Source organism: Hyperolius riggenbachi, chromosome 10, assembly GCF_040937935.1.
Source record: "Hyperolius riggenbachi isolate aHypRig1 chromosome 10, aHypRig1.pri, whole genome shotgun sequence".
NCBI lineage: Eukaryota > Metazoa > Chordata > Amphibia > Anura > Hyperoliidae > Hyperolius > Hyperolius riggenbachi.
This window is the reverse complement of record NC_090655.1, coordinates 188,071,009-188,096,491: the sequence shown is the minus strand read 5'-3', so window position 1 is coordinate 188,096,491 and position 25,483 is coordinate 188,071,009. Positions and strand designations below refer to the sequence as shown.

At 43.3% G+C, this 25,483-nt stretch overlaps 1 protein-coding gene across 11 annotated transcripts in view; it reads left to right on the top strand.

The window, feature by feature from the left end:
* KCNMA1 (potassium calcium-activated channel subfamily M alpha 1) overlaps window positions 1-25,483 on the top strand; it is a 759,662-nt gene that overhangs the window by 211,229 nt on the left and 522,950 nt on the right. For all 11 annotated transcript variants that reach the window (XM_068255423.1, XM_068255413.1, XM_068255414.1 and 8 more), the window contains exon 2: window positions 211-381. In XM_068255423.1, the coding sequence (XP_068111524.1) occupies window positions 211-381 (171 nt within the window). The remainder of the gene's footprint in view (window positions 1-210; window positions 382-25,483) is intronic.

Below are 25,483 nucleotides of genomic sequence, written 5' to 3'. Positions count from 1 at the left end.
CAACTTTTTCTGTTTTTGAAATGGGGTTGTGCTGCATTTTAATAAAGTTTCTTGGGCACTCCCACTACATAGTCTACAGTGTAAAAGTAAGTAAAGTGCCACTTGCTCAGTCTTGACTTTGTAGCAGAGCTTCAAATGAAATTGACTTGTAAACATTTCATCTGGCTTTTGACTTTTCTTTTGTCTAACAATTAATTTCTTTCTGCACAGGAAGTACAGAAAGTTGCAAATGTGGTCACTACCACAGCAACTGATGGGGACTTCAAGCCAACTGATGAAAAAGATGAAGTTGTAGTTGCTGCTGAGGTTGGCTGGATGACATCTGTAAAAGACTGGGCTGGTGTGATGATCTCAGCTCAGACATTAACAGGTCGTGTTTTGGTAAGTATTTTCTTTACCTTAAATATTAAATACATCCACAGCAAAAAAGTCTAGATTTTTTATTCCTGCAGTCAAGGAAGTTACTCATTTTGGAAATCCATTTTACAAAGGGACAGGTAACCTATGACTTATATAATAGCATACCTTTCTATAGTAGTACTTTTTCACATACATTACAAATGTATGATATCAGCAGGAAGAGAGGTTGCTGTGAATGGCCGTAGAACCGCATTACTGGGAAGCAAGTGAAGTGCGGTCCGGTGTTAGTCGAGGAGCAGAAATGCAGACATCAAACCAACAAACGTTGATTACAGTGATGTCTTTAATAGAGATGTCCTGAACGGTTCGCCGGCGAACGGTTCCAGGCGAACTTCGGGTGGTTCGCGTTCGCCTGCGAAGGCAAACTTTCCCAGAATTTCGGTTCGCCCCCTAAATGCTCTATTGAGCAGAACTTTAACCCTCTACATCAGTCAGCAGGCACATTGTTGCCAATCAGACTGCACTCACTTCTAGAGCCCCACCCCCCTTATAAAAGGCAAGGTCCTTGTTCCGTTTTACTCACTAGTCTACCTACACTAATTAGTTAAGGGACAGCTGCTGACAGACTCTGCTAGGGAGAGTTTAGTTAGGCTCTTATAGGCTTGTTCCTAGCTAATTGTTGTTCCTTATATTACTCCCCTCACTCCCTTCCTCCTCCCGGAGAGAGGAGGGTCTCATCTTCTAGGGAATTGTAGCATTTCAAAAGCCAGCTTATATACCTTGGCCGGGTAGTGAACCCAGGTCTTGGCTGGGAATTGAACCCAGGTCTGAGTGCATGGTAGATAGCTCTCTTAACCGCTATACCACCACCAACACTACATTCTGAAACCAGCCTAGCATGTACCATTATGATATATCCTAGAGAAAAATGAGCTTGCTTAAAGATTTGGAGGCTTTCAAAAGCCAGCTTACATACCTTAGCCAGGAATTGAACCTAGGTCTGAGTGCGTGGTAGATAGCTCTCTTAACCGCTATACCACCACCAACACTACATGTTGAAACCAGCCTAGCATGTACCATTATGATATATCCTAGATAAAAATGACCTGGGTTCAAATCCCGGCCAAGGTATATAAGCTGGCTTTTGAAAGCCTACAAATCTTTAAGCAAGCTCATTTTTCTCTAGGATATATCATAATGGTACATGCTAGGCTGGTTTCAGAATGTAGTGTTGGTGGTGGTATAGCGGTTAACAGAGCTAACTACCATGCACTCAGACCTGGGTTCAATTCTCAGCCAAGGTATGTAAGCTGGCTTTTGAAAGCCTCCAAATCTTTAAGCAAGCTCATTTTTCTCTTGGATATATCATAATGGTGCATGCTAGGATGCCTTCAGCATGTAGTGTTGGTGGTGGTATAGCGGTTAAGAGAGCGATCTACCAAGCACTCAGACCTGGGTTCAATTCCCGGCCAAGACCTGGGTTCAATTCCCGGCCAAGATATATAAGCTGGCTTTTGAAATTCTACAATTCCCTGGAAGATGAGACCCTCCTACCTCCAGGAGAAGGGAGAGAGGGATACACTGCCTGATGTTGTAAAGCAGTGTAGGCCTGTAATTGAACATTGAATGAGATTTGTGACCTTAAAATAGGGGTTTATGGGAAATCTAGATTTTTGCCTGGGACTTTTGATGTGTATTTCACTCAATCATGTCTTCCTCCAGGTATTAGATCTCTTGAAACATGTTTTCTATCATTTTTCCAGCCGGTAGAAATTTTTCTAAATTTTTAAGTTCGCCTCCCCATTGAAGTCTATTGCGGTTCGCGAAAGTTCACGTGAACCGAACCTTCCGCGAAAGTTTACGAACGGGGTTCGCGAACTGAAAATCGGAGGTTCGCGACATCTCTAGTTTTTAATGACTAACTGTACATGGTTTATTGCTTGTACCATGTAACCATGTACAGTTAGTCATTAAAGGTCTCAACGGAATCAACGTTTGTTGGTTTGATGTCTGTATTATTGGGAAAATAATACAATGCTGTGGGAGATGCTTGATAGCAACAAACAAATGTAGAAAATTAATTAGTTACCTTAAAGCCATTGATCTCTTTCCAATACTTAAAGGAAACCTGTTTTTCTGTTTACCTAGCTGCTGATGTTTTTTTTCTCCAGAAATCTTGATTTGATGGGCTCCATGACATGATCAAAATATTATAGAATGTTAGTGGAAGGATATGAAACAAGTATTATAAGCAAGGTAGTCCATCAACATCCCTGATCTGATATATCTATTCTATAAGAAGGAATGCGCTATCATTCCTCCAAGCCACAGTACTGAAAGGGACACCAGTTTCCGGAACGTTTAATCACAGTTATTGCTGCATACAGAAGCGGTACAATATACATTTGCCACACACAAATGTGTAACTTTGGGCAATTTTATTCAATAAATAAATTTCCTCCTCCACTAATCACCCCCCCCCCCCCCATACATGCATAGTAACTAGCAGTGGAATCTGAGCATATTCACGTGTAATTAAGCGGTTAGGAAAAGCCAGTACTTTGGGAACAGTGAGGACAAGGAGACGTCTCTGATCACCAAAAGCGCCCTCACATTAGGTGAGACGCACTTGGCTTCTACTGCTAATTACTCTGCACATGGGGGATGAGGGGTGGAGGTGTAGATGGGGGACTAAAAGGAGGACAAACAAGGACATAAAAGGATACAAAGGGGCACAGAGGAGAATACAAGGGGGGCGGAGGAGGACATAAGGGGGGCACAAAACGTACAAGGAGGACACAAAAGGTAAAAGGGAGACATAATAATTGGGGTGAGATCACCCACAAGACGCCCCTGCGCCATGGACTCACCAAGTTTAGTTTATTTTTCCCTGTTTTTAGTCCTCTCAACCTAGGTACGTATTAATGGTCAGGAGCGTTTTATAGTCTGAAAAATATGGTTAGTTCTTATCTAGTTTTAGAAGTGGGGTTGATATTAAATCAATGTCATATTATATGCAGGAATGTATGTATATGCAGTGTGTGGAGTCCACACACTTTAAAGCACTATGGGACTTTCAGTTTTTATGTATGGTGTGAATATATACAGTATGATCTTAAAGCCACTAAACCTCTTAATATAGGGCTTAATAACAGTAACAATAATGAGAAATATATAGATGCAGTTTCTGGCTGCCTGCTGCACTCATTACTAATTATTTACACTACTTTATTGTCTTTACTAATGGAGTGGTTTACTCCTGAAGCTACTTGGACCTCTGCATTGTCTGGCAGCCCTGGCTGTCAAAGAGACCTGTTCATAAACAGACAATCATGCAATTCACCCTAAAATATAAATGTTTTTACTTTTTCTGAAATAATAGCATTTCCTGTTTGCTGCAAACAGAAATACTAATCAGCTTAAAGGAACTTCAGGAACTTTTTAGAGTAATTGGCGCATTTATAAAGCACTGAACAGAACTTCGCCTCAGTCTGTAAAAGCCCCATGCACATACAATTGCAGCAACAATTGCCTCTGCTGAGAATCCAGCATGTTGTTGCAGCAGAAGAGTGCTCATGCATGCGCCCCTGCCACTCATTCTCGGCATTACTTACAGGGGATTGATTGGTGAAGGGGAACATGTGTTCCTCTTCCGAGCCAACCCGAAGTCCCTGTGAATGAATCAACATGCCTTGAATCGTGTGGCATGTTGATTCATAAAAATGAAAGCAAAATGTAGTTAAAAGAGATTGAGCACTTCCTGGTAACTTCCTGTATAGTGTATGGTGCCACCTAGTGGCCAAAAAATTACATAAATAAATGTAATATTTAATAGAACCTTATTAACCACTCATGTCTCCTCCCTAGCTACCGAACATAAGCACATGTCAAAAATATTGACAGTTTAAGAAAATACATAAATAGTTACCTTCGGGTCTGAGCTTTTTATATGTATGTAATGATGGTATATTACTGTTATTTTAGCAAATAAGGGGTTTGTAATTATTAATAGAGTGCAAACTGAAAGAAAAATCACTTTTTTTCCCAAATAAAGTATTGTATAATAATAATAATGTATATATAATAATATATTGCCGCCAAACATTGTACTAGGAACATGATTTAAATGTTGTGATAACTATAATAGAATAATAATCTATAATATAATTGTTTATTTTAAATCTATAGGGGAGGGAATTGGAGAAATTGTGTATTTTTTCACTTTTTCTTGTATTTCCCTATAAAATGCATAGAAAACAAAGCTATTACTGAAAACAAGTATTACCCCCCAAAAGCCTAATTTGTGGCGAAAAAACAAGAAATAGATCATTTAGGTGTGATAAGTAATGTTATTGGCCAGTGAATGGGAGGAGAGATATAGGGGAAAATTGCTTTAGGTCATTAACCACTTGATGACCCACCCTTTACCCCCCCTTAAGGACCAGCGTGGTTATTAGTGATCTGTGCTGGGTGGGCTCTACAGCCCCCAGCACAGATCAGGGTGCAGGCAGAGAGATCAGATTGCCCCCCTTTTTTCCCCCCTATGGGGATGATGTGCAGGGGGGGGTCTGATCTCTTCTGCCTGCGTGTGGCTGGCGGGGGGGGGGGCACCTCAAAGACCCCCTCCGCGGCGAAATTCCCCCCTCCCTCTCCTACCTGTCCCCTCCCCGGTGATCCGGGCTGCACAGGACGCTATCCGTCCTGTGCAGCCAGTGACAGGACGTCCCCTGTCACATGGCGGCGATCCCCGGCCGCTGATTGGCCGGGGATCGCCGATCTGCCTTACGGCGCTGCTGCGCAGCAGCGCCGTACAAATGTAAACAAAGCGGATTATTTCCGCTTGTGTTTACATTTAGCCTGCGAGCCGCCATCGGCGGCCCGCAGGCTATTCACGGAGCCCCCCGCCGTGATTTGACAGGAAGCAGCCGCTCGCGCGAGCGGCTGCTTCCTGATTAATCAGCCTGCAGCTGGCGACGCAGTACTGCGTCGCTGGTCCTGCAGCTGCCACTTTGCCGACGCACGGTATAAGCGTGCGGTCGGCAAGTGGTTAAAGAGAACCAGAGATGAATAAATATCATATTTATACATACCTGGGGCTTCCTCCAGCCCCATCAGCCTGGATCGCTCCCACGCCGCCTTTCTCTGCTGCCTCTGTCCGCCTGTTCCGGGTCCCGTCATTTCGGCCAGTTGAGCCAGCTGACGCAAGCGCAGTGGGCTCCCTCAGTACTGCGCAGGTGCATGCATACAGAGCTGGAGGGAGCCCCTGTACATGCGAAAGACTAGCCGAGTCCAGCGAAAGTGACGGGAACCGGTACCGGCGAAAGAGGCAGCGGAGGACGGCGGCGTGGGAGCGATCCAAGATTATGGGGCTGGAGGAAGCCCCAGGTATGTATAACATCTTTTTTTCATTTTTAAAATACGTTTGTCTCTGTTTCCCTTTAAGGTGAAATCAACCTTCAGGCTGATTATTATGTTATTATGCTTTATGTTATTTTCTCTATAGTCCTCCACTATATTCCCTCTTTAAAGAGAGTCTGAAGCGAGAATAAATCTCGCTTCAGACCTCATAGATAGCAGGGGTACGTGTGCCCCTGCTAAACCGCAGCTATCCCGCGGCTTAACGGGGGTCCCTTCACCCCCAAATCCCCTCGTTTCAGCGGGGGAGCACTTCCTCGTTGGGGCAGGGCTAACCGCCGCAGCCCTGCCCCACGCACGTCTGTCAGCGCGTATCTCCGCCTCTCCCCCGCCCCTCTCAGTCTTCCTTAACTGAGAGGGGCGGGGGAGAGGCGGCAATGCGCCACTGATAGACGCGACTGGAGGCAGGGCTGCAGCCGTTAGCCCTGCCTCCAGGAGCGACCAAGTCTGCGACCAAGTGTCGCAGTGGGGGGTTTGGGGGTGAAGGGACACGTGCCCCTGCTAACTATGAGCTCTGAAGCGAGATTTATTCTCGCTTCAGAGTCTCTTTAAGTGTATAAGATTGTTTTCCTTGGTGCTGTTTATTGCTATGTGAGTATTTTCATGAACCTTAAAGGAGTCATCAGCCAAAAATAACTCCCCCCGATCAACTTACCCGGGGCTTCCTCCAGCCCCTTGCAGCTGACATGTCCCATGCCACAGCTCCACGCTCAGCCGCAGGCCCGGGGTCCCCGCTGGTGCAGAGGCCGACCTCCTCTAGTGCGCCTCTGCTGGCGCCGCTGTCAATCAAGTCCACGACGTCCGCGGTGTACGGTGCAGGAGCAGTAGTTCTGCGCCTGTGCACTACACCATGGACAACGTGGGCTTGATTGACAGAAGCATTTGTGCAGGCACAGTAGAGACAACCTCGAGGTCACCCTGTGCACCGGCAGAGACCCCTGGCCAACGGCTGAGAGCGGAGCTGCAGCGTAGGACATGCTAGCTGCAAGGGACTGTTGACCATAACAAAAAAAATCAGTTCTTTATTTTTATCTGATAAACAAGTAATAAGGATGCTAACCAGGCAACTTCTCCATAAAACATTATTCCCCAGTTTCCCTGGCTCTTATTTGGCACATCTGCCGCACAAAGGAAGTTGCAGGGCATGCTGTTTTTTTTTCTTCTTTACTTTCCCCTCAGACTTAACTAATGCTGCTTGATTGGCAGAAGCCTCTTTGCCTCCTGTTTTCCACTCCCACACCTCTGTTCCTCTCTGATTGGCCAATATTTCTCAATGCACTTTCTATTGCAGAGCTGGGTAGGAGTGTCTGAAGACTAGGAGGGGGGCAGCCAATGCAAATACAAACAGAGTAAGGGAGGTATGATGTCAGGATTGGCTTCAAGATAGACACAGTCAAAATAAAAAATCTTAAAGAGAATCTGTACTCTAAAATTCTTACAACAAAAAGCATACCATTCTATTCATTATGTTCTCCTGGATCCATCTGTGCTGTTTCTGCCACTCTCTGCTGCAATCCTGGTTTGTAATGAACAGTTTTAGGCAGTGTTTACAAACAAACTAACCAGCTTGTGATAGGCTCACATAAGCAAAGTGTGAGAGTCATACAGGGCCTGCAGGGGGCCTGGAAAGGGTGTGTATAGCTTCTAGCCAATCACAAGCAGCCCTGCACATTCCAGTCTGAGTGCCTCAGCCCGACAGAGCCGACAGAGGAGAGAAGATTAGATCATATAACAGAGATAATACAGTCACTGTGCAAGTAGGAAAGGCTGCAGTAAGCCAGACCACATTAGAACAGGCATAGGAACTTATAGGAAAGAAGAAATAAGGATGAAAATTTTGTTACAGAGTCTCTTTAAGAATCTTTAAGAAGGATTTTCTCTTTTTTTTAGTATATCATTTTTTTTTTTTTTTAGAAAACTCACTAAAATCAAAATGTGGACAGTGCAATGTAGACCAAGTATTTATCTACTTATATATGTGTTTGTTTTTTTCTGAGATAGTATGGGTGACAGCTCCACTTTAAATTAATCTGTAACACTTTTTGTTTAACGTAAACAAGCTTGGTTAATAAGTCTATAAAAAGAAGAAAGCAAACCAAAAACAAATGTAATCATTAGTGCTAAGCAAATTTCCACCAAGTCGCTGAAACTAAGCCAAAGTCAGTAGCTGTGGATCAATTAGCTGCAGTTCTCCACTTTTGAAAGCCAGATTGACAGGGAAAAACTTCTCCCACATTTAGAAAGCCTTTTTCCTGATTGGCACTTATATTTAAATAGGCCCCAAAGACAGTACTGTGCGTGCATGTGTGTACATAGCCTAATGATAGTCTGTGGGAGCCAAGGCCGCCAGAAATGGCACAGGTGTCTGTCATCCTGATTACAGGAGGGAAAGCAGTTTCAGCAGCCATGAGGATGAACTGAAATGAATAATAAATTAAGAAAGGCACAGCTTTAGTAAGCCTCGACTACAATAGGGTTTAGGTGGGCTTTAATCTCATGCTTAGATAATATTATGTCATAATATTATGTCATATCCAAGAGAGAGACAGAAAAGAGCTAAGGCCCCTTTTACACTTAATCAGTTGCTCTCAGTTATAACTGAAATTACAACTGATTTTCAAAGTAATGCCCATGTTTTCCTATGGCACCTTTCACACTTAACGCGTTTTAACTGAAATATTTTTCACAATGCACTGCTATGGACAAGAAAAAAAACACATACCAACTGGAAACGGGGTCTAAGCGTCTATGAAACATCAGGGTCTCTAGACTTTTACTTGATAGATGCCTGGTCCGTTCTGCTCCATTGTTGAAAAGATCAACAAGAGGCAGTTTTGTGTGCATTTGTGTGGGTAAAGTATATGTAATGGAGGATGGAAGATGAAATAGGATATTTTATTTATTGATTTATTGTATTTATAAAGCGCCAACATATTACGCAGTACTGTACATTAGTTAAGGTTACAAACAATATTTAGGGGTGACATCCAGCAATAAGACAATACAGGATACATGCAAACCAGATCACGCAGCACAGTATGAGTGCAAGGTAATGCTTAGTTAGTCACTGGATGGGAGCATGGAGATTATGCCAGTCGAGTTTACTCAGAACCATAAAATGGGTGTATGGTAATGGAGGTGCGTGAACAGGTAGGAGACGTAAGGAGGGGGACCCTGCCCAAATGCTTACAATCTAGAGGGAGAGGTGGGAACACAAAAGGTAGGGCACCTGAGTTAAGCTGTGGATTTAGAGCATTAGTGGGGTACGCCAGAGTAAAAAGGTGAGTTTTGAGGGCATTCTTGAAGATGTTGAAGGAGGGGGAAACCCTAATGGGGGAATTAGGGAGTTCCATAGTGTTGTAGCAGCTCTTGAGAAGTCCTGGAGGTGTGCATGGGATTGGGTGATGTGGGGTGCAGTCAGGCAAAGTTCATTGGAGGAGCTGAGTGAGTGGCTAGGTGTGTACCTCTTGATAAGATTGGAGATGTAGGTTGGGCAGGTTTTGTGGACAGATTTGTAGGTAGGCACAGTATCTTGAATCTGATTCTGGACTGGATAGGAAGCCAGTGGAGGGATTTACAGAGGGGAGCCGCTGTGGTGGAGCAATGGGAGGAGTGGATAATTCTGGCTGCCACATTCATGATGGACTGCAGAGGGGCAATCAGGTAATAGGGAGACCAGACAGAAGGGCATTGCAGTAGTCAAGGCGGGAAATGATGAGGGCATGGATGAGGAGTTTCACAGAGGTGAAAGTTGCAGGACTTTCTGAGGTTTTGGGTGGGGGGGGGGGGGGGGGGGTGAATGAGAGTGCGGAGTCCAGGGTGACACCCAGACAGCGGGCTTGAGAGGTAGGGCGAATGGTAGTGTGGTTAAAAGTGACATTCACATCTGGGAGGGTCAGGGATGGCAGGGTTGGGAAGATTATAAATTCTGCTTTGTCCAGGTTTAGTTTCAGGAACCTAGCAGACATCCAGGAGGAGATGGCTGATAGGCAGGAGGAGACCATGTCCATGGTAGTGGTGGATAGGTCCGGGGTGTGGAGGTAGATCTGGGTGTCATCTGCATACAGATGATAGTTAAAACCCATGGAGAAGATAACATTGCCAAGGGAGGATGTGTATAGGGAGAACAGTAGGGGGCCAAGGACCGAGCCTTGGGGGACTCCTACAGAGAGGTGGTTGGGTTGGATGAGGACTCATTGAAAGAGGTCTTGAAGGATATCTAGAAAATGAAATGTAAATGTGATGATATGGTTGTGTGACACTGGTTAGATAGGCAACAGCAAGCCATAAATTAAATAATTTTATTCCCAGTTATTCCAGAACATATCAACAGTCCAGTTAACATAGCCATAATCAGACAATCCACAGCTACAAACAGCAACAAGGTATACAAATCTAGATGTGTCACCAATAGCAAAGTCCATCAACAACAAGGGAGACGTGGGTTACAATGTTCACATCTTCTCCTCCATAGCTCAACTGGCCCCCATCTCTCTTTCTGCCCAATGAAGCTAGCCTGATATATTAACCTCTGCAGACTAGCTGTCTCTAATGCTGAGAATACAACATGCAATATTCTGTCAGACAGATGGGTCAATAGCTCATTTCTGACAGGTCCAATTTGATTTCCGACCGTTTTTCTGATTGATTTTTATAGAAGTGATCAGAAAATAGATCAGAAAACTGATCAAAATCAGATGGGATCTGTCAGAAATTATCTGTCGACCCATCTATCTGATAGGAAATTGCATGGTTTATTCCCAGCATTAGGCATTGTACTACTCAGCAGGAGCTAACCAGAAGGCAATACACCAGAGATAATGGCTTCAATTCACCAGAGGAGAATTAGTAAGAGATAAAAGGTCGGTATTTTATCTCATGCGGTATTTTAACACTTTGTTTGCAATTCACCACTGTGCGAGGATAGAGAGAGGAGTGTTCAGTAGCAGGCGATAATGGAGCGATAATGGAGCGATATGGATGCAAAAAACCAAGCGATAAACGGTCGGTAGTTATGATTTGATGATGTCGGATGTTAATGATTTGCATGCAATAATTTGCCTCTCTGGATGCTGGAAGTAAAGGATTGTGGGTAGGAGGAGGAGGTTATTACCAGCACGTGACCGCAGAGGGGTTTCCTCCCTGTTTTTTGACCCCCTCCTTCCATTACAAATCCCTCCCTCCGTTCTGCATATTAAGCATATCAAGCAATATTAAGCATTTACGATATTAAGTGGATGGGTGAAACGGAGGAGGTATTTGAATACATTTTCACACTCCATCCCGATGAAAAATGTATCCAAATTCCTCCTTCCTTTCGCCCATCCACTTAATATTGTAAATGCTTAATATTGCTTAATATTGTAAATGGGATGCTCTCTGGTGCCTGAAATATGTACAGTATAGGCCAGGGGTCTCAAACTCAATTTACCTGGGGGCCGCAGGAGGCAAAGTCAGGATGAGGCTGGGCCGCATAAGGGATTTCACAAAAAAAGTCCTCAAATGTCATTATTAACAGTTTTAATTATTTCTTCTGAACATGAAGTGTCCTACCTTATAGCTCGCTTCAGTGCTCCCATTACAAGTAATCCGCCGTGTCCCCGCCACAAAACAAGGGCTGCAGAGCCCCCAAATTGCCCGGGGGCCATCCGCCGGCATTTCCTGGAAGGGGCAGAGCTGAAGCTGAAAGCTGAAAACGTCAATCGCGGCGGATCGCCGCCTCTGCCCTCCCCTCTCACTCTTCCTTCACAGAGAGGGGCAGGGAGAGGCGGCGATCCGTGCGGCGATTGACGTCAGGGGAGGCAGAGCTACAGCTGGAAGCTCTGCCCCTCAGCGCAGTTGTGGATGTTTGCACGGGGGATTTGGGGGCTCTGCAGCCCTCGTTTAGCAGCGGGGATGCGGCAGATTACTTGGGAGCACTAAAGCGAACTATAAGGTAAAATAGTACGCTTCCGTGTCTCTTTTGCTTTTGCCGGCGCGGGCCACAAAATATTGTACTGAGGGCTGCAAATGGCCGCGGGCTGCGAGTTTGAGACCCCTGGTATAGGCTGTTACTGTGTGCTGCTAGTAAACTAGCTGCAGAGTGAGCTGCAGCAGCTGTGCGAAAAACCACATAACGCCAGGTATATGCAGGAGATAAATAAATCTAAAAAAACCCGAATGGTCACACACCCTTTTTTCCCTGTTGAATTGTGATTTTGAGAAAAAATAATGAATAACTATCGCCTATTTATCGCACATTTATCGCACGAATTTCGCATGAATTTCTACCTGTCGGTATTTCACCCTATACTTCTGGAGAAATGCTATTTTGAGATATCCCAGGAGGTAAATTACCTACCATGCGATAAATAGGTCGGTCGGTAACCTATGGTGAATTGAGGCTAAAGACCAGTGTCTACTAGTACTGGTCAGCACTAATTTATTCTATTATACACACACTATTCAATACAGAAAACAGCAAAATTACTAGACAGACATAAAACCACTTACAGTAGTAAAGATATAGATAGAGTTAAACACTCAATCCTCCCCCCCCACCCCCCCAAAAAAAGAAAAGTATATTTATATATTTTGACAAAAAAGTAAGCCAAGTAAGAAACAATGGTCTATTTATAAAGCAGCTGCGGTTATGCATATTTTATTGCCAGTTTTCCACAAAAATATAACAAAATCTATGAACAAGCCTTGTAACTGGGTTAAGCAGCAATGCATACATTTGCATAAATATTTGCATAATCCTGTATCAACTTGGAATTATTTACATTTGAAAAGTTGTTTCCGCTACTTTTTAAAACTTATTTTGCTCATAAAAGGGAGAACAAGTATTTTTCACTGTCGAGTTATAATGGAAAAGTCAAGGATAAAACCACTGTTTATGCCATAATGTGGTAAAAAGGTGCTGTTTAGGAATAGACTGAAAACAAAAATGTGGTGAAAAAATAGCCTATAAGTGGCAAAAAATTGTCTGAATAATTTGTATTGAAAGGCCTAAATACTGTAGCTGAAAATGACACGAATAGTGTGACTGTAATGCTGGGAGGGTCATACTTTCTGACCACCCAGCGCAACAAGGCTAAGAGCTGGATAATGGAAGAGGTTACACAGGCTGCCCAGAGCAACTGCAGCTCTGGGCTTCCGATATCGCTACAAATAAAACACAATGGCAGCGCAGTGCGATGTTGCGCTGCCTTAGTTCGCACTGTGCTGCCTTAGCGATAGCAAGCATACAGACAGGTACAAGACAGGTACAAGACAGGACTATAAATTGGAGCGTAACTAGTAGCAACCGCAGCTCACAGTCACGTCCACAGAAGCAGAGCAAGCAGGTCACCAGCAAGCATCCACCCAGGCAAGACTACAGGATAGAATGTAACTAATAGCAACTGCAGCCTATAGTTACGTTCCCAGAAACTAGAGTAGCAGGAATACAACCAGTCACCAATGTGGTGATGGCAGAATCCAAGCTATCTAGATAATGGACTTCACTGACCCACCACGGATGCAGCGAACGTCCATAAAGCATGAAACTAGGCAATACACAATAATAAGAAAAATAACGTCTCAACTAACGGATAAATATATATTAGCAAGTCTGCATATATATTTATCAAGAACTAGCTAAAGCACAAGTATTAAGGTTGCATAGAACTACAATAACAGAACTATACAGAGTAACAAGGTGCCCAACAGATCAGCGTACTGACCACTATGACGGGGTATGAAATGGGAGGCAGACTTTTATGCTGGCATCAGCCAATGGATGCAGGTATGCAAATCTCCGCACAGCTGAATGGTAATCACTCACTCCTGAGCTGGCTTGATTACCATTTGATAGCTGGCTGTGAATGCAAAGGAGTCCCATAAGAAATACATGCAGTATTATGTAACAACATCCATGCAGAAAATCCAGGGCTATCTGGCCGCAGCTCAGCTGCAACAAGCAATTGGTGGAATGAGGACAGCATCCTGAGCTGCCCAGAACTGCAGAGCAATTGCAAATGATAATGAGACGCATTGCAAATGCACAACCGAATGCAAGCAGATAAGCCAGAACTGTCCGTTTGCAGCTGCACTGCAAGGACAGAATACGCTACAGGAGGAATCCTTATAGTGACTTAGAATGTTTTCCTCTTGCTTTCTATGTTTTCATGTCCAATCCAAGCAGTGAAAATGGTTTGGTTTACTTTAGTTTGAACCATAAAATTGAATATTTACCTACTACTAAATTTACATTTTTGGCACAAATGCATGGTGGCATATTATAAGAAACCAGTTCTGAGAACTCCCTCAACTATACCCTGTTTGAACCCATGCCAAAAGACAAGGTGGGTCAGTATACTGTCATGTGTTTATGCCAGGAAATGAAAATTACCAGTAGGTGCAAAAAGAGAGGGCGGGCACCAATCCTCGTATACCTTACAAACATTTATTGGCAGCAGATGGAAAACCAGAGGAGGCCCTCGATGGAAGGCGCTCCTCCCTACCTAAGGTAGGGGAGTGCGCCTTCCATTGGGGGCCTCCTCTGGTTTTCCATCTGCTGCCAATAAATGTTTTTATGGTAGATGAGGATCAATGCCCGCCCTCTCTCCTTTTGCTAATACATGGATGTTGTGCTTTGGCGGAGGCACGATGTATGTGAAGCCATAGGAAGGTATTTTTGCACCCTGGTTTTTCAATTATATGCTGAAGTGCTGGTCATTCTTTTCTATGCGAGGACAAATTACCAGTAGGTAACTACTCAGTTTCCCAGTTTCTTACTTATTTGTGATGGTAAACTAATGGGAATGAACAATCGGAACAGAAGGAGATGCAGACAATACTTATTGAGAAAAAACAGGAAAACATTGCTTTCCAAATTCAATTGTAGTTGGTAAAACCGGGTCAGTCAGGTACTGTTTAGTAAATGTATGCCACTGTGCTCCTGATAAAGTAGGCCTACATTTCTTAAGGAATCTGGAGGCGTTTTTGTTCCTCTGCACGTTCATGAAACAGCAGTTGAATTGCACAAAGATTTTACTGCTATTTATGCAAGTAGCACAGCATGTGCTGCACCTACTGTATATCGCAAACCACTGTATGTACACAATACACACCTTGCTAATATAACGCAAATAGCGTAACATCCGTTACCCAAGCAATGCATGCATTGTGTACTTGAGTTGCTCACAGCAATTACACCTCTTTTGTGAATATACTGCATTGCATTCAGGAAACTCTTATTATAATAAACATCCAGGCACTTCAGGAGCCTTTTGTTTGTTGGTTGGTTGTTTTGACAGGCAAACCCTCTGACATGTTTTTAGCCCTGTTGTTTTCTGATAGTTGCCTTTTTTTTTAAGAAGCTCTATTATTCATATTGTAGTGTCTTATGGGCCTAAAAGCTTTGGAGCCTTTGAATCTATCCTGAGACCATCTTTGGAAATTTGCGAATTTTAGTGTCTGTAAGGCTTGACAGGTTATGTCCCCAATCAGTCTCTATGCCCCAATCTAGTGCCACGGCGCTGAGCCCAGCCCACGGTCTTCGCCTATAGACAAGTCCCCGCATGAACAGGACACTTTATTTTTCTCCTGACTATGGTTACCTCCAGGTCTTAACGTGCAAGGCATTCAGACTGCAGTACAGAGGACAATAACCCGCCAGAACCCCACTGAGGCAAGTATAACACGGTTCAATAGTTCATAAGAATCACACAGGACTAGTACCTTTGATTTAGGAGGATGAGGCCCTCAGCGTCAATTGCCAGTAAGGACAGATAGTTCAGGGAACTGACAGTGATTGATCCAGGCAGTAAGCGAGAGAGTTCATGCAAGGTCAGTATGCAAGAGTATCCAAGTAACAAGCAAGGTCGGTCTAGGTAGCATCCAAGAGTATCCTGGAAACAAGCAATGGTCAGTCCAGGCAGCAAGCAAGAATGTCCAGGTAACAAGCAAGGGTCGATCCAGGCAGCAGGCAAGAGTATCCAGGTAACAAGCAATGTCAGTCCAGGCAGGAGGCAAGAGTATCCAGGTAACAAGCAGAGGTCGATCCAGGCAGCAGGCAAGAGTATCCAGGTACAAGCAAGGGTTAGCAAACAGCAAACAAGAATGGTCAAATACAAGCCAAGGTCAATTCCAGATAGTTCAGATAATATGAGTGCGCGCCCAGCAACTAGCCACAGCTATGCTTATCATGGGCGATGACTGGGAGCACTCTGCGCGTTTAAATACAACTTTCATCCAATCAGTGGCCGGCCACACTCCGCACATCCAATCACAGCATACGCACTTGCCAAGTGTCAGTCGCACAGTCAGCTGACTATTGTTTACCTTTGCGGAGGGCGTACTGAGAATGTACCCTTCGCCTATGGGGAAATGTGGCCTGTGTCCCAGCCTGCACGTCATCAGCGGGGAACAAGCGCCGAGACCCGGGAAGCGGCAGATTCCATCCAGTTCTCTGCACAAACATTAGTATTCAAAGGCAAGTTCCTTATAGTTTTTTGATTTATAAATCCTTTTTTGCCGCTCATTACTTTCGCAATGGCTGTGTCAACACTTAAGCCAAATAGGTGGCACACATCGAAATTTGTCTTTGTCTATGTTTCAGATTTTCAGATCATTAGCCATAAACGCTAGGGATGGCAATGCTTAAGAGAGTGTTAGAATAGCTGGTAGATTTATAAGGCTAAGATTTGCTGGTCATGATCACGCATTAAACAAGGAAGTCATCACAGCAGATCAGAAGAATCATTGCCATCCCTAACCGCAAACTGCATAGATCTGGCTGATGATCTTATGGTATCAATTGGGGCCTCCACCATGGAATTTCCTGCTAACTTGATGTCATTTAAACCACAATAATTTTTTTTCCTCTTCATTCAATTGAATGGCTGCTTGAAGGTCATCTGCCCAGGATCTGATTGATTTGGCTTCAGGAATGAAAGTGATGCAGGTTTAAAAGAGGCTGTGAATGCTAGATAAGCTGTCTTATTATCTCTGTTAATCTTTGTATTCATCGGATCCACCAGAAAAAAATAAATACGATTCTTGTAGGGAGTTGAACTATGAGAAACTTTTATTTTAAACCGGCTTCTGTTAAATTTTTCTTTTCTGTGTCGAAGATCTCCCCGACTCCTTCTATTAATAGAAATGTTACTAGTCTTTTACTTATAGCAAAGGACAAGAATATTATTATTATAATCTAATTGGATGCCGCCAAGTGCATGCCCGATGGACGAAGCAACCAATTTTGGGTCGAATTGGTCGCATGAATCAACCAGACATGCTGCAAGAGGTAGGGCCGACTTCCTCAATCAGGCGCGCCATGGTAACGGCAACAAACATGACAAAACCTCCAACACTGCCCCCCCCCCCTAATGTGCAATGTGCCCTCTCAGTGCCCAGTGCACTATTAATTACCTGTCTAGTGGCCGCCGCCACTGGCTCTAGGCGCAGCTCCTGGTCCATACATGCACCCCACATGGTTATCAGAGTAGCGTGGGCGCGTGACGTCACAGGCACCTAAGTGAACGCCGGCAGCAACGTGGGCCGCGCATACGGACCAAGGACTGCGCCTGCAGCTAGCAGCATACAAGCGGCAGCCACCAACAGGTAATGTATAGTGCTTGGGGGGGGGGGGGCACATTGCACATTAAAGGGACACTGTCCAGCTGGTGAGGTGGTGGATGCGGCGTCACAAGGCTGATTCCAGATGGGTTTCACCATGTAATTGATCGGGAATAGGCCTGCAGTGTATGGGCAGCCGACAGATCTCTCTCTAATTAGATTTGATTAGAGAGAGATTTCTCTCTAGGTCGTATCTGCCCATCATTGTGAGATGTATGGCTACCTTTAGGAGAAAATGTTTAGTGGATTTAGCCCATTGTTTATTAATTTGACATACTGCAGCATCAGAGGCTCTTGGTATCTTTTTGTCTTTTGAGTTTACTCCAGATTCTACCTCATGACAATACCACAGCATTTGTAACTGCAGCAATTTTTTGGAAGAAGTGCTGCATTTTCTCTTGCAGCTAATCAATAGCTTCCTATCTGGCATTTAGAAGTGGAGGAACCAGGGCATGGTGAAGGGATCTTGGGTGCTTCCTGCTTTCTAGTTTTCTTATTTATTTCCCTTCATTAAAATTTCTGGTTGAGCTTTGAAATTCAGGAAGGTTTGAAGCCAAATAACTTTTTTTTCCTTATTCCGTTCCTTGAGTGACAAATTTATCATTGAGAGAGATAACTCTTTAAATGTCTAGATCTTTCGATCTTGATTTCTATGCAAAATACGAGATGCAGACTTTTTTGTCTGTAAAGCTGACTAACCACAGGACCATCATTCATTTCTCAAGATCTTGCATTTCTCCATTTCAATAAATGTCTAAATTGTTTCCGGAGTGCAGTAGAGGGAGGACCAGCAGTTAGACTATGACAAACACACATCACTTCACAGAACTGTGTCCCCTGTGAAGATAGGCTATTCTGCTGTCCCACGCTATCAGGGCTTTTATGGTACACCCTTTCTAAGGTAAAGCTTGGGTAAAGAGACCAATAATTTTACTTTTACAGAACATTCTTTTATTACTAAGTCCCTTCTATTTATTAACATTTTCTGGACCGGATGGCTCTGGCCACTTTAAGAGCAACGCAGTTGGGGGTGGAACGGCGAGAGCGAGCGGCGCACGTGGCGGGGATGATTGAGATCTACACCATGGCAGGGATGACAGCTCCCAAACAGGTCTGGCAGTGGTTAACGGCATTCTGGGGAAAAAAAACAACAATACTTTGATAGTTTTCCTTTAATTTCTTATATAAAAAACTCACACCTTTTTTAAAAGTCACAAAACCTGAAGCAGAACTTAACCCCTTCAGTTCGAGTGGTCTCTGCCCCCTTAAGGACAAGAGATTGCTGGTACCAGAAACCGCCGCATACCGACAAATCCCTGCACATACTTGCCACTACCGCCATCCACCCGTCGCCTCAGGCCACCCACTCTGCCATCTCTATGACAGCAGAGCTCTTTCAGCCGGTCAGGAGCCACATTAATTTGCTCCTGACCGTGTGATCAAGGTAACCCAATGGGAGTTGCTTACATTGATAACAGGGTCAGGAGCCAATGAAATCAGCTCCTGACTGGCTCACAGAGCTTTGACATCATAGAAAGGGCAGGGTGAGTAAGCTGAGGCGGGCATAGAGCAGTGCGATTGGTGGAGGCAGTGAGAGCGCGTGGCGGCGGTGATGTGAAATCTATGCCCTGACATGAATAACAGCATAAAAACGGCATAGATTTCAATCACCGCCATCTGGAAGCGGTTAAGGAAGAAAGTAGCAGAGTTTGTAGGTGTTGTGGTAACTGCATCATCCTACTTTTCAAACTGCAAGGCATTCAACAGCACCACAGCAGATTAAGGTCCTAATGGTGGAAGTATATCTGTCTTTCCAGCAATGCTGCTGATCTGCATTATATGCTCAGAGCACCACCACAAGCAGTAAATTATGGACCCTTACACGAATTATTGTTGAATAATCAAGTCTGCATTTGTGCAGGAACAGCAGCATACTTGATAAGATTAGATTATTTAAAGTCAATGGGAATCAATAAAAAAATCAGCCAGCTAATTACCAGCCAGCTACTTAAGGAGAGGGTCCTATTGAGCCTTCCCGCTCCTCTCTCAGCCGCCATTCCACTGCTGGATCCCCTGTAGCCGTATTCAACCAATTTGGTCAAATACTGCTCTCTCTAAAGGAGGCTTTGGAAGTCTTCGAAGACGGGCAGCTCCATTCTGAGCACACGCGATTGCCCTCTCTAGCACATGCACAGTATGGAGCCGCCTGTCTTCAGGAGGACTTGGCCTGCGGCAGGGGATTCAAACGGGGGAGCCAGCACTTAACAGAGGGGATTAGGAGAGGAGGGGGAAGGCTATATAATACCCAGAGTCTTCCTTCTCCTTAGGTAAGTATCTGGCTGATTTTTTTTTTATTGATTCCTTTTGACTTTAAATGGAAACTTAAGTCAAAAACAAAAGAAGATTTTAACTTACCTTCTTCCACCCACAGACTCCTACTGTGTCCACGATGTCCTCCTGATCCCTTACAGGCAGCGGCGGCGACCCCCCACAAAGTTGGGCTATCGCCTCCAGTTGGCGGCTACTGCACACACGTGGTCCTGAGCCGCATGCACCCTGGTTGCGCGCCTGTGGCTGGGAGGGTTCTGTGCATGCGCAGTAGCAAATTACACAGGTGCAGAATGCTCCCATTAATGGGAGCGCGACCAGGGTGTGCACGGCTCAAGGCCGTGCACGCGCAATAGCCCAGCTTTGCAGGGGTCGCTGCTGCTGCACACAGGGGATCAGGAGAACATCGTCGGCACAGTAGGAGTCCAGGAGGCTGGAAAAATACCCAAGTAAGTTAAAATCTATTTTTGTTTTTAACTTAAGATTCCCTTTAAGCTTTTTTATTGGTAGTTAAAAAAAGTTATAGCTTAATTTATTAATTATGAAAGTACTCGGATAATAACAAGCGGCACCAAGAAAAATGTTCTCATAAACCATGGTGACTATAAAGAAGTGCCAATTAAAAAAAAATCACCTTTTTGGTCTCCTCTCTTGAAATACTGATTATCAGCTTTATTTATAGTTTAACTTCCCACTTATCAAAGTAGAAACAGGTTATTTCCTTGGCAATTCTCTTACTAAATTTTAAGAATTTTAATACTATAATGCCTTTTAGGTGGTGATTAGAGCTCCATTTACTTGCTGTAAACAGTGGCAAAACCATTAGTCCTCCATTTATAGACTGCTAGCTTGTCCTTTATCAACAAGGTGCTGAAGTGTCAGAACTGACAAACAGGTGTAATTGCCAATAAATAACAGTATATTACAGTCATCTTGAAAGTGGCAATCATGCTGTAAAGATGCAATCTTTGCAGATGGTCACTAGTTTTATAAAAGTGCCAATACAAAAAATGATATTGTTTCAAAAGGAATAACAGCATTTTTCAGGCAAAGAGTTGGATTGCCCCTTTATAAACATGTGCCTATAAATTAGTCAGCGCTTTAACTAGTTAACAACTGAGGTTTTTTTTTCCCTTTAGGCCCAGAGCAATTTTCACCTTTCAGTGCTCCCCCCTTTCATTCACCAATAACTTTATCACTACTTATCACTACAAAATGATCTATCCCTTGTTTTTTTGCCACCAATTAGGCTTTCTTTTGGTGGTACATTTTGCTAAGAATTATTTTATTCTAAATGCATTTTAACAGGGTTAACAGGAAAAATAAGGAAAAAATTGAATTTTTTTCTCAGTTTTCAGCCATTATAGTTTTAAAATAATATGTGCTATTGTAATTAAAACCCACATATTTTATTTGCCCACTAGTGACCTTAGCCTGTTTAAAAACGAGGTCTAGGTCTGTCACAGGTGCATGTCAGCGCGCATGCGCCCACCGTGCGCGCGCCCCCTGCCCCATCCTCCCCTGCAAGTGGCGCATCATTCCCCGAGCTCAGTGTCTCTGCGTCCCTGCACATGTGCACGGCATAAAAACACACACACAGGGACATGGGATGCAGAGACACTTGCCTATTATTATATAGGATTTGTTCCGGTTATTACACTGACTAAATTATGTCCCTATCACAATGTATGGCAACAGTATTTTATTTGAAAATAACTGTGTATTTTTTTAGTTTTGCATCCTAAAAACAAGCACTTTTTTGCAAAAAAATAAAAAAAATTACTACTTCAGGATGCTTGCTATGCATATCTACGCCCCTGTATACTTCACTTGCTGATCAGTTGGCGTAGATATGCATACTGTTTACTACCCCCATAGTTACCAAAATAAAACCCTTGTTAAAAAAAATTACAAAAATTATATCATTCTAAAAAAAATTATATAAATAGTTACCTTAGGGACTTTTTTTTTAATATGTATGTCATGAAGGTATATTACTGTTAATCTTGCAAATAAAGTCTTGTAATAAGGTTTTATGTATCGAAGCACATTTTATTTTTAAACTATAATGGCTGAAAACTGAGAAATATTTTTTTCCCTTTTTCCCCTATTATTCCCTTAATGATGCATATAAAATAAAATAAATCTTAGCAAAAAGTACCACCCAAAGAAAAGCCTACTTTACTGGCGAAAAAAACAATTTATAGATAATTTCAGTGTGATAAGTAACAATAAAGTTATCAGCGAATGAATGAGAGGAGTGAAATGCGAAAATTGTTTTGGTTTAAAAAAAAAGTTTAGTCCCTAAGTTAACTATTTATTTATTTTCTTTAAATGTCCCTTTTTAATACCTAGTTAATCAATGCTATTTTAAATGTATTTAAAATAGCATTGAAATTTTAAGGTGTTATTTTACTTTTTGCCTACCAGATGTCCCCCACACTTTACTTTGACTGAACTTTTGATGGCACATGCGTTACACGATCCGCCGGCGATCGTAGCGATCACGTTACCAGGAGCCATACACGATGGCTCCTGGTCAGTGAGGGGAGATGTCAGCTGTCATATGACAGCTTAATCTCCCCTCTCGGGTGCGCACGATCGCGTCGGGAGCGGAAACGGCGCGTGGCGTAAATCCTACGCCGCATCAGCCTAGAGCAGCCATAAGTTCGGCGTAGGATTTACTTGCGTCGGTCCGCAAAAGGTTAAACTACAGGTGCAAGATGCCATAAACCATCTGTAGATTAAAATATGCAAGCGAATAAAGATGGAGGAAAAGCTGTCACTGCTGCGAATGTTCAATTTATTGCTGAGATATCAAATAGTGCCAAAAGTACAACATCAAAGAAAGCTGTAATTGGTGATACACATACCATGTGAGAAGAGGCGTGGGTGGTGGTGGGTGCTGGGCACAGGATGCCTTTTTGCACTATTTGATATCTCAGCAATAAATTGAACATTCGCAGCAGTGCCAGCTTTTCCTCCATCTTTATTCGCTTGCAATCAAACTCTATAGCTTGAGCACGCTGAAGAGGTTCGTATGAAGAGGTGTGCTTGCAGTCCATCTACATCCACTGCATGTTTCCAACGCTGAGTCATATATGTCATGCCACTGTAGTGCCAACCTCTAACCTCTCTCTGCCCGTTTAGATTAAAATATCCCCTTCACTGATGATTCTGATGTGATTCTTAGACTTCCTGCAGCTTTTTCAGATATTTGAGTGCTGCGACCAGATGAGGAATTTATTGATCCCCTTTGACTAGATTAAAGAGAATGATTCTTAATTACTCTCAGAGGTTTATAATTTCTTCACATTTAGGGCATGTTCACGCCCTGTGTTTGTGGTATTAATGCACAGTTGGAGAAAGACGGAGGGTGGCTTGATAATCTCCAATAACTTATGAGCAGGTGGCAACAATGCATCGGTCATTACGTATGATGGCAAAAAGATGTGGAGGAAAAAAAAAAGCAAAGTGTACACTCCAAGCAATACAAGTATAGCGATTTCTTCTAAAATATCATAACTTTATTGCATAGAAAAATTCATAATAAGTAAACAACATTATTAATTACGTATGATGGTTGTCAAGTAGAGGGCAACAGCACACTTGTTCACCACTCATTATCTGGTCCCAACCAAGAGTGTGGCTAACTAAACTCAGTTACCGATACAAAAACTTAGTAACAGTCAGGCCCTGACTGTTAGATAGCTGTAAGTACAGGGTAAGCACACGGATGAACTGCATACTTAGCCAGCCAATAATTACGCAATATGCCAATAATTTTTACCACCTAAATATGGGGTTATATGGTAGTGGACTGAGGTGATACCTAAGTAATTATTTACAGAAAGTACTGTTCCGTACCCAAAGTTAATATTGTTTTTTTAATTGACCAGGGAAGACTTACAACCGTAATCACATTGTTATTGTTGTCTGTGTCCCTTGGAGATTTTCTTGTCTTTCGTGATACCCGTGAGATGGGGAGGGAGTGGGTGATATTTCCCATCTGTAATCCAGACAGTAAGGCCTCATTTCCACTAGTGCGCTTCTGTCCGCTTTTCAGCAACATGTATTAATCTGTAACATTGATGTGCTGATAAAAAGCGGACAGAAGCGCCTAATAAAGTGGAAATGAGGATTAATGAACTTAGCACAGTCTCTTCTCCACACTATGAAGAAGTTTAGGGCTTTATTTGTCCAAGCAGATAGGCAGTGTTGTAGTCAAGGGCACCACCTTTGACTTGGGATACCAGGGATTGAATCCTTGGCAGTCCCAGTGCCAGAGGCCTCCTTACTTATTAGTAAGGAGGCCTTTGGCGAGATTCCCTGATGCTCTAAAGCCGAGTCAGTGGGGGGGTGGAGAGGCTTACCGAGCAAACTCTAATTAACGGTGGTTCTTCTTATTGCTTTGACCTACACAGGAGAAAAGCACTTTACAGTGGTTAGCTTTTTTTTTTTAACTTCTTTAAAACAGCCATGGAATCAGGGAAACAGGGAGTGTGTCTTACCATTGAGGACCCAGAGAGTTAGCGACACCTGCTAGTAGTTGGAACCGTCCCTTCCTTTATCCAAACCCTCAAAAAAGTATTTAGTTCAGTTGCACTTTAACCAGTTCCTACCCCATGACGTGAAAATAATTTCCTGCCCTCTCCTCCCTACAGAATCCTAGATAACACTGTTTATTTATCTCTGAGCTGATAAAAACTCTAAGGGCCTGTTTCCACTACACGCAGATTTTGCATGCAGAAAACTGACTCCAATGAATGCCTATGGGAAATCTGCATCAGAAAAATCGCATTAAGTGGAAACAGGCCCATAGACATTCATTGGAGTCAGTTTTCTGCATGCAGAATCTGCGTGTAGTGGAAACATGCCCTAAGAGTTGAAGAGGAATGACAGCAAACCCCTCCCTCCCCAGGGAATTCAATGGCAGGGATAATGAGTTAACAAGTGTAAAATTTTCCAGGAGAAGACAGATGTCACAATTGAGTAGTGTATACAATGGGTTACTAATACATGATGAACACAAATGAACTGTGTAAATAAGCAGGAGAGATAGACAAAATGTGTTGGTTTAATGAACTGTTTACAATACAGCTATAATGTATAAAAGTGGATAATTTGTGTATTTTTTTTCATTTTTTTTCTTTATGGTCCTATATAAGATAATCACTAAAAACAAATATCAGCCACAAAAAGCCTAATTTTTGAAAAAACAATATATAGATCATTTAGTACCTGCTTACCTTCTGGAAACCCAATGTGATCAGGATTTGTGTAGTGAGAGAATAAGTATACCATACTGTATTGCTATCCCGCCTGAAAGGATTGAAATATTTAACTTTTCTTAGCAGTGAATTTGAGGAAACCAGCAGTTTTGGAACAGGAAAATTACAGTAATGTGATTTTAATCTGGCAAAGATCTGTAACAGAATATTTACAAAAGGGTAAAGCTGGGTCTACACGGCACGATGTGTCTTTTCAATCGAGCCGCTTATGTGGCTCGATTGATAAGATCCGACAGGTCCGATCTCGCTGTGGCCGATTCCCCGCGAGCGAACCATAGCGGGGAATCGAGCAGAAGATAAGCGGGGACGAGGGGGGATCGAATCCAACGCACGCGCGGATGAGCGGGGACAAGGCGGGTACACACGGGGATGCGGCAGAGGCGATCCGGCGGCTAATCGAGCTGCCGGATCGCTCCGTGTAGACCCGGCTTAAAAGAGGTAACATACACTATATATATATTTCTAACATATGCTCTATGCCATCT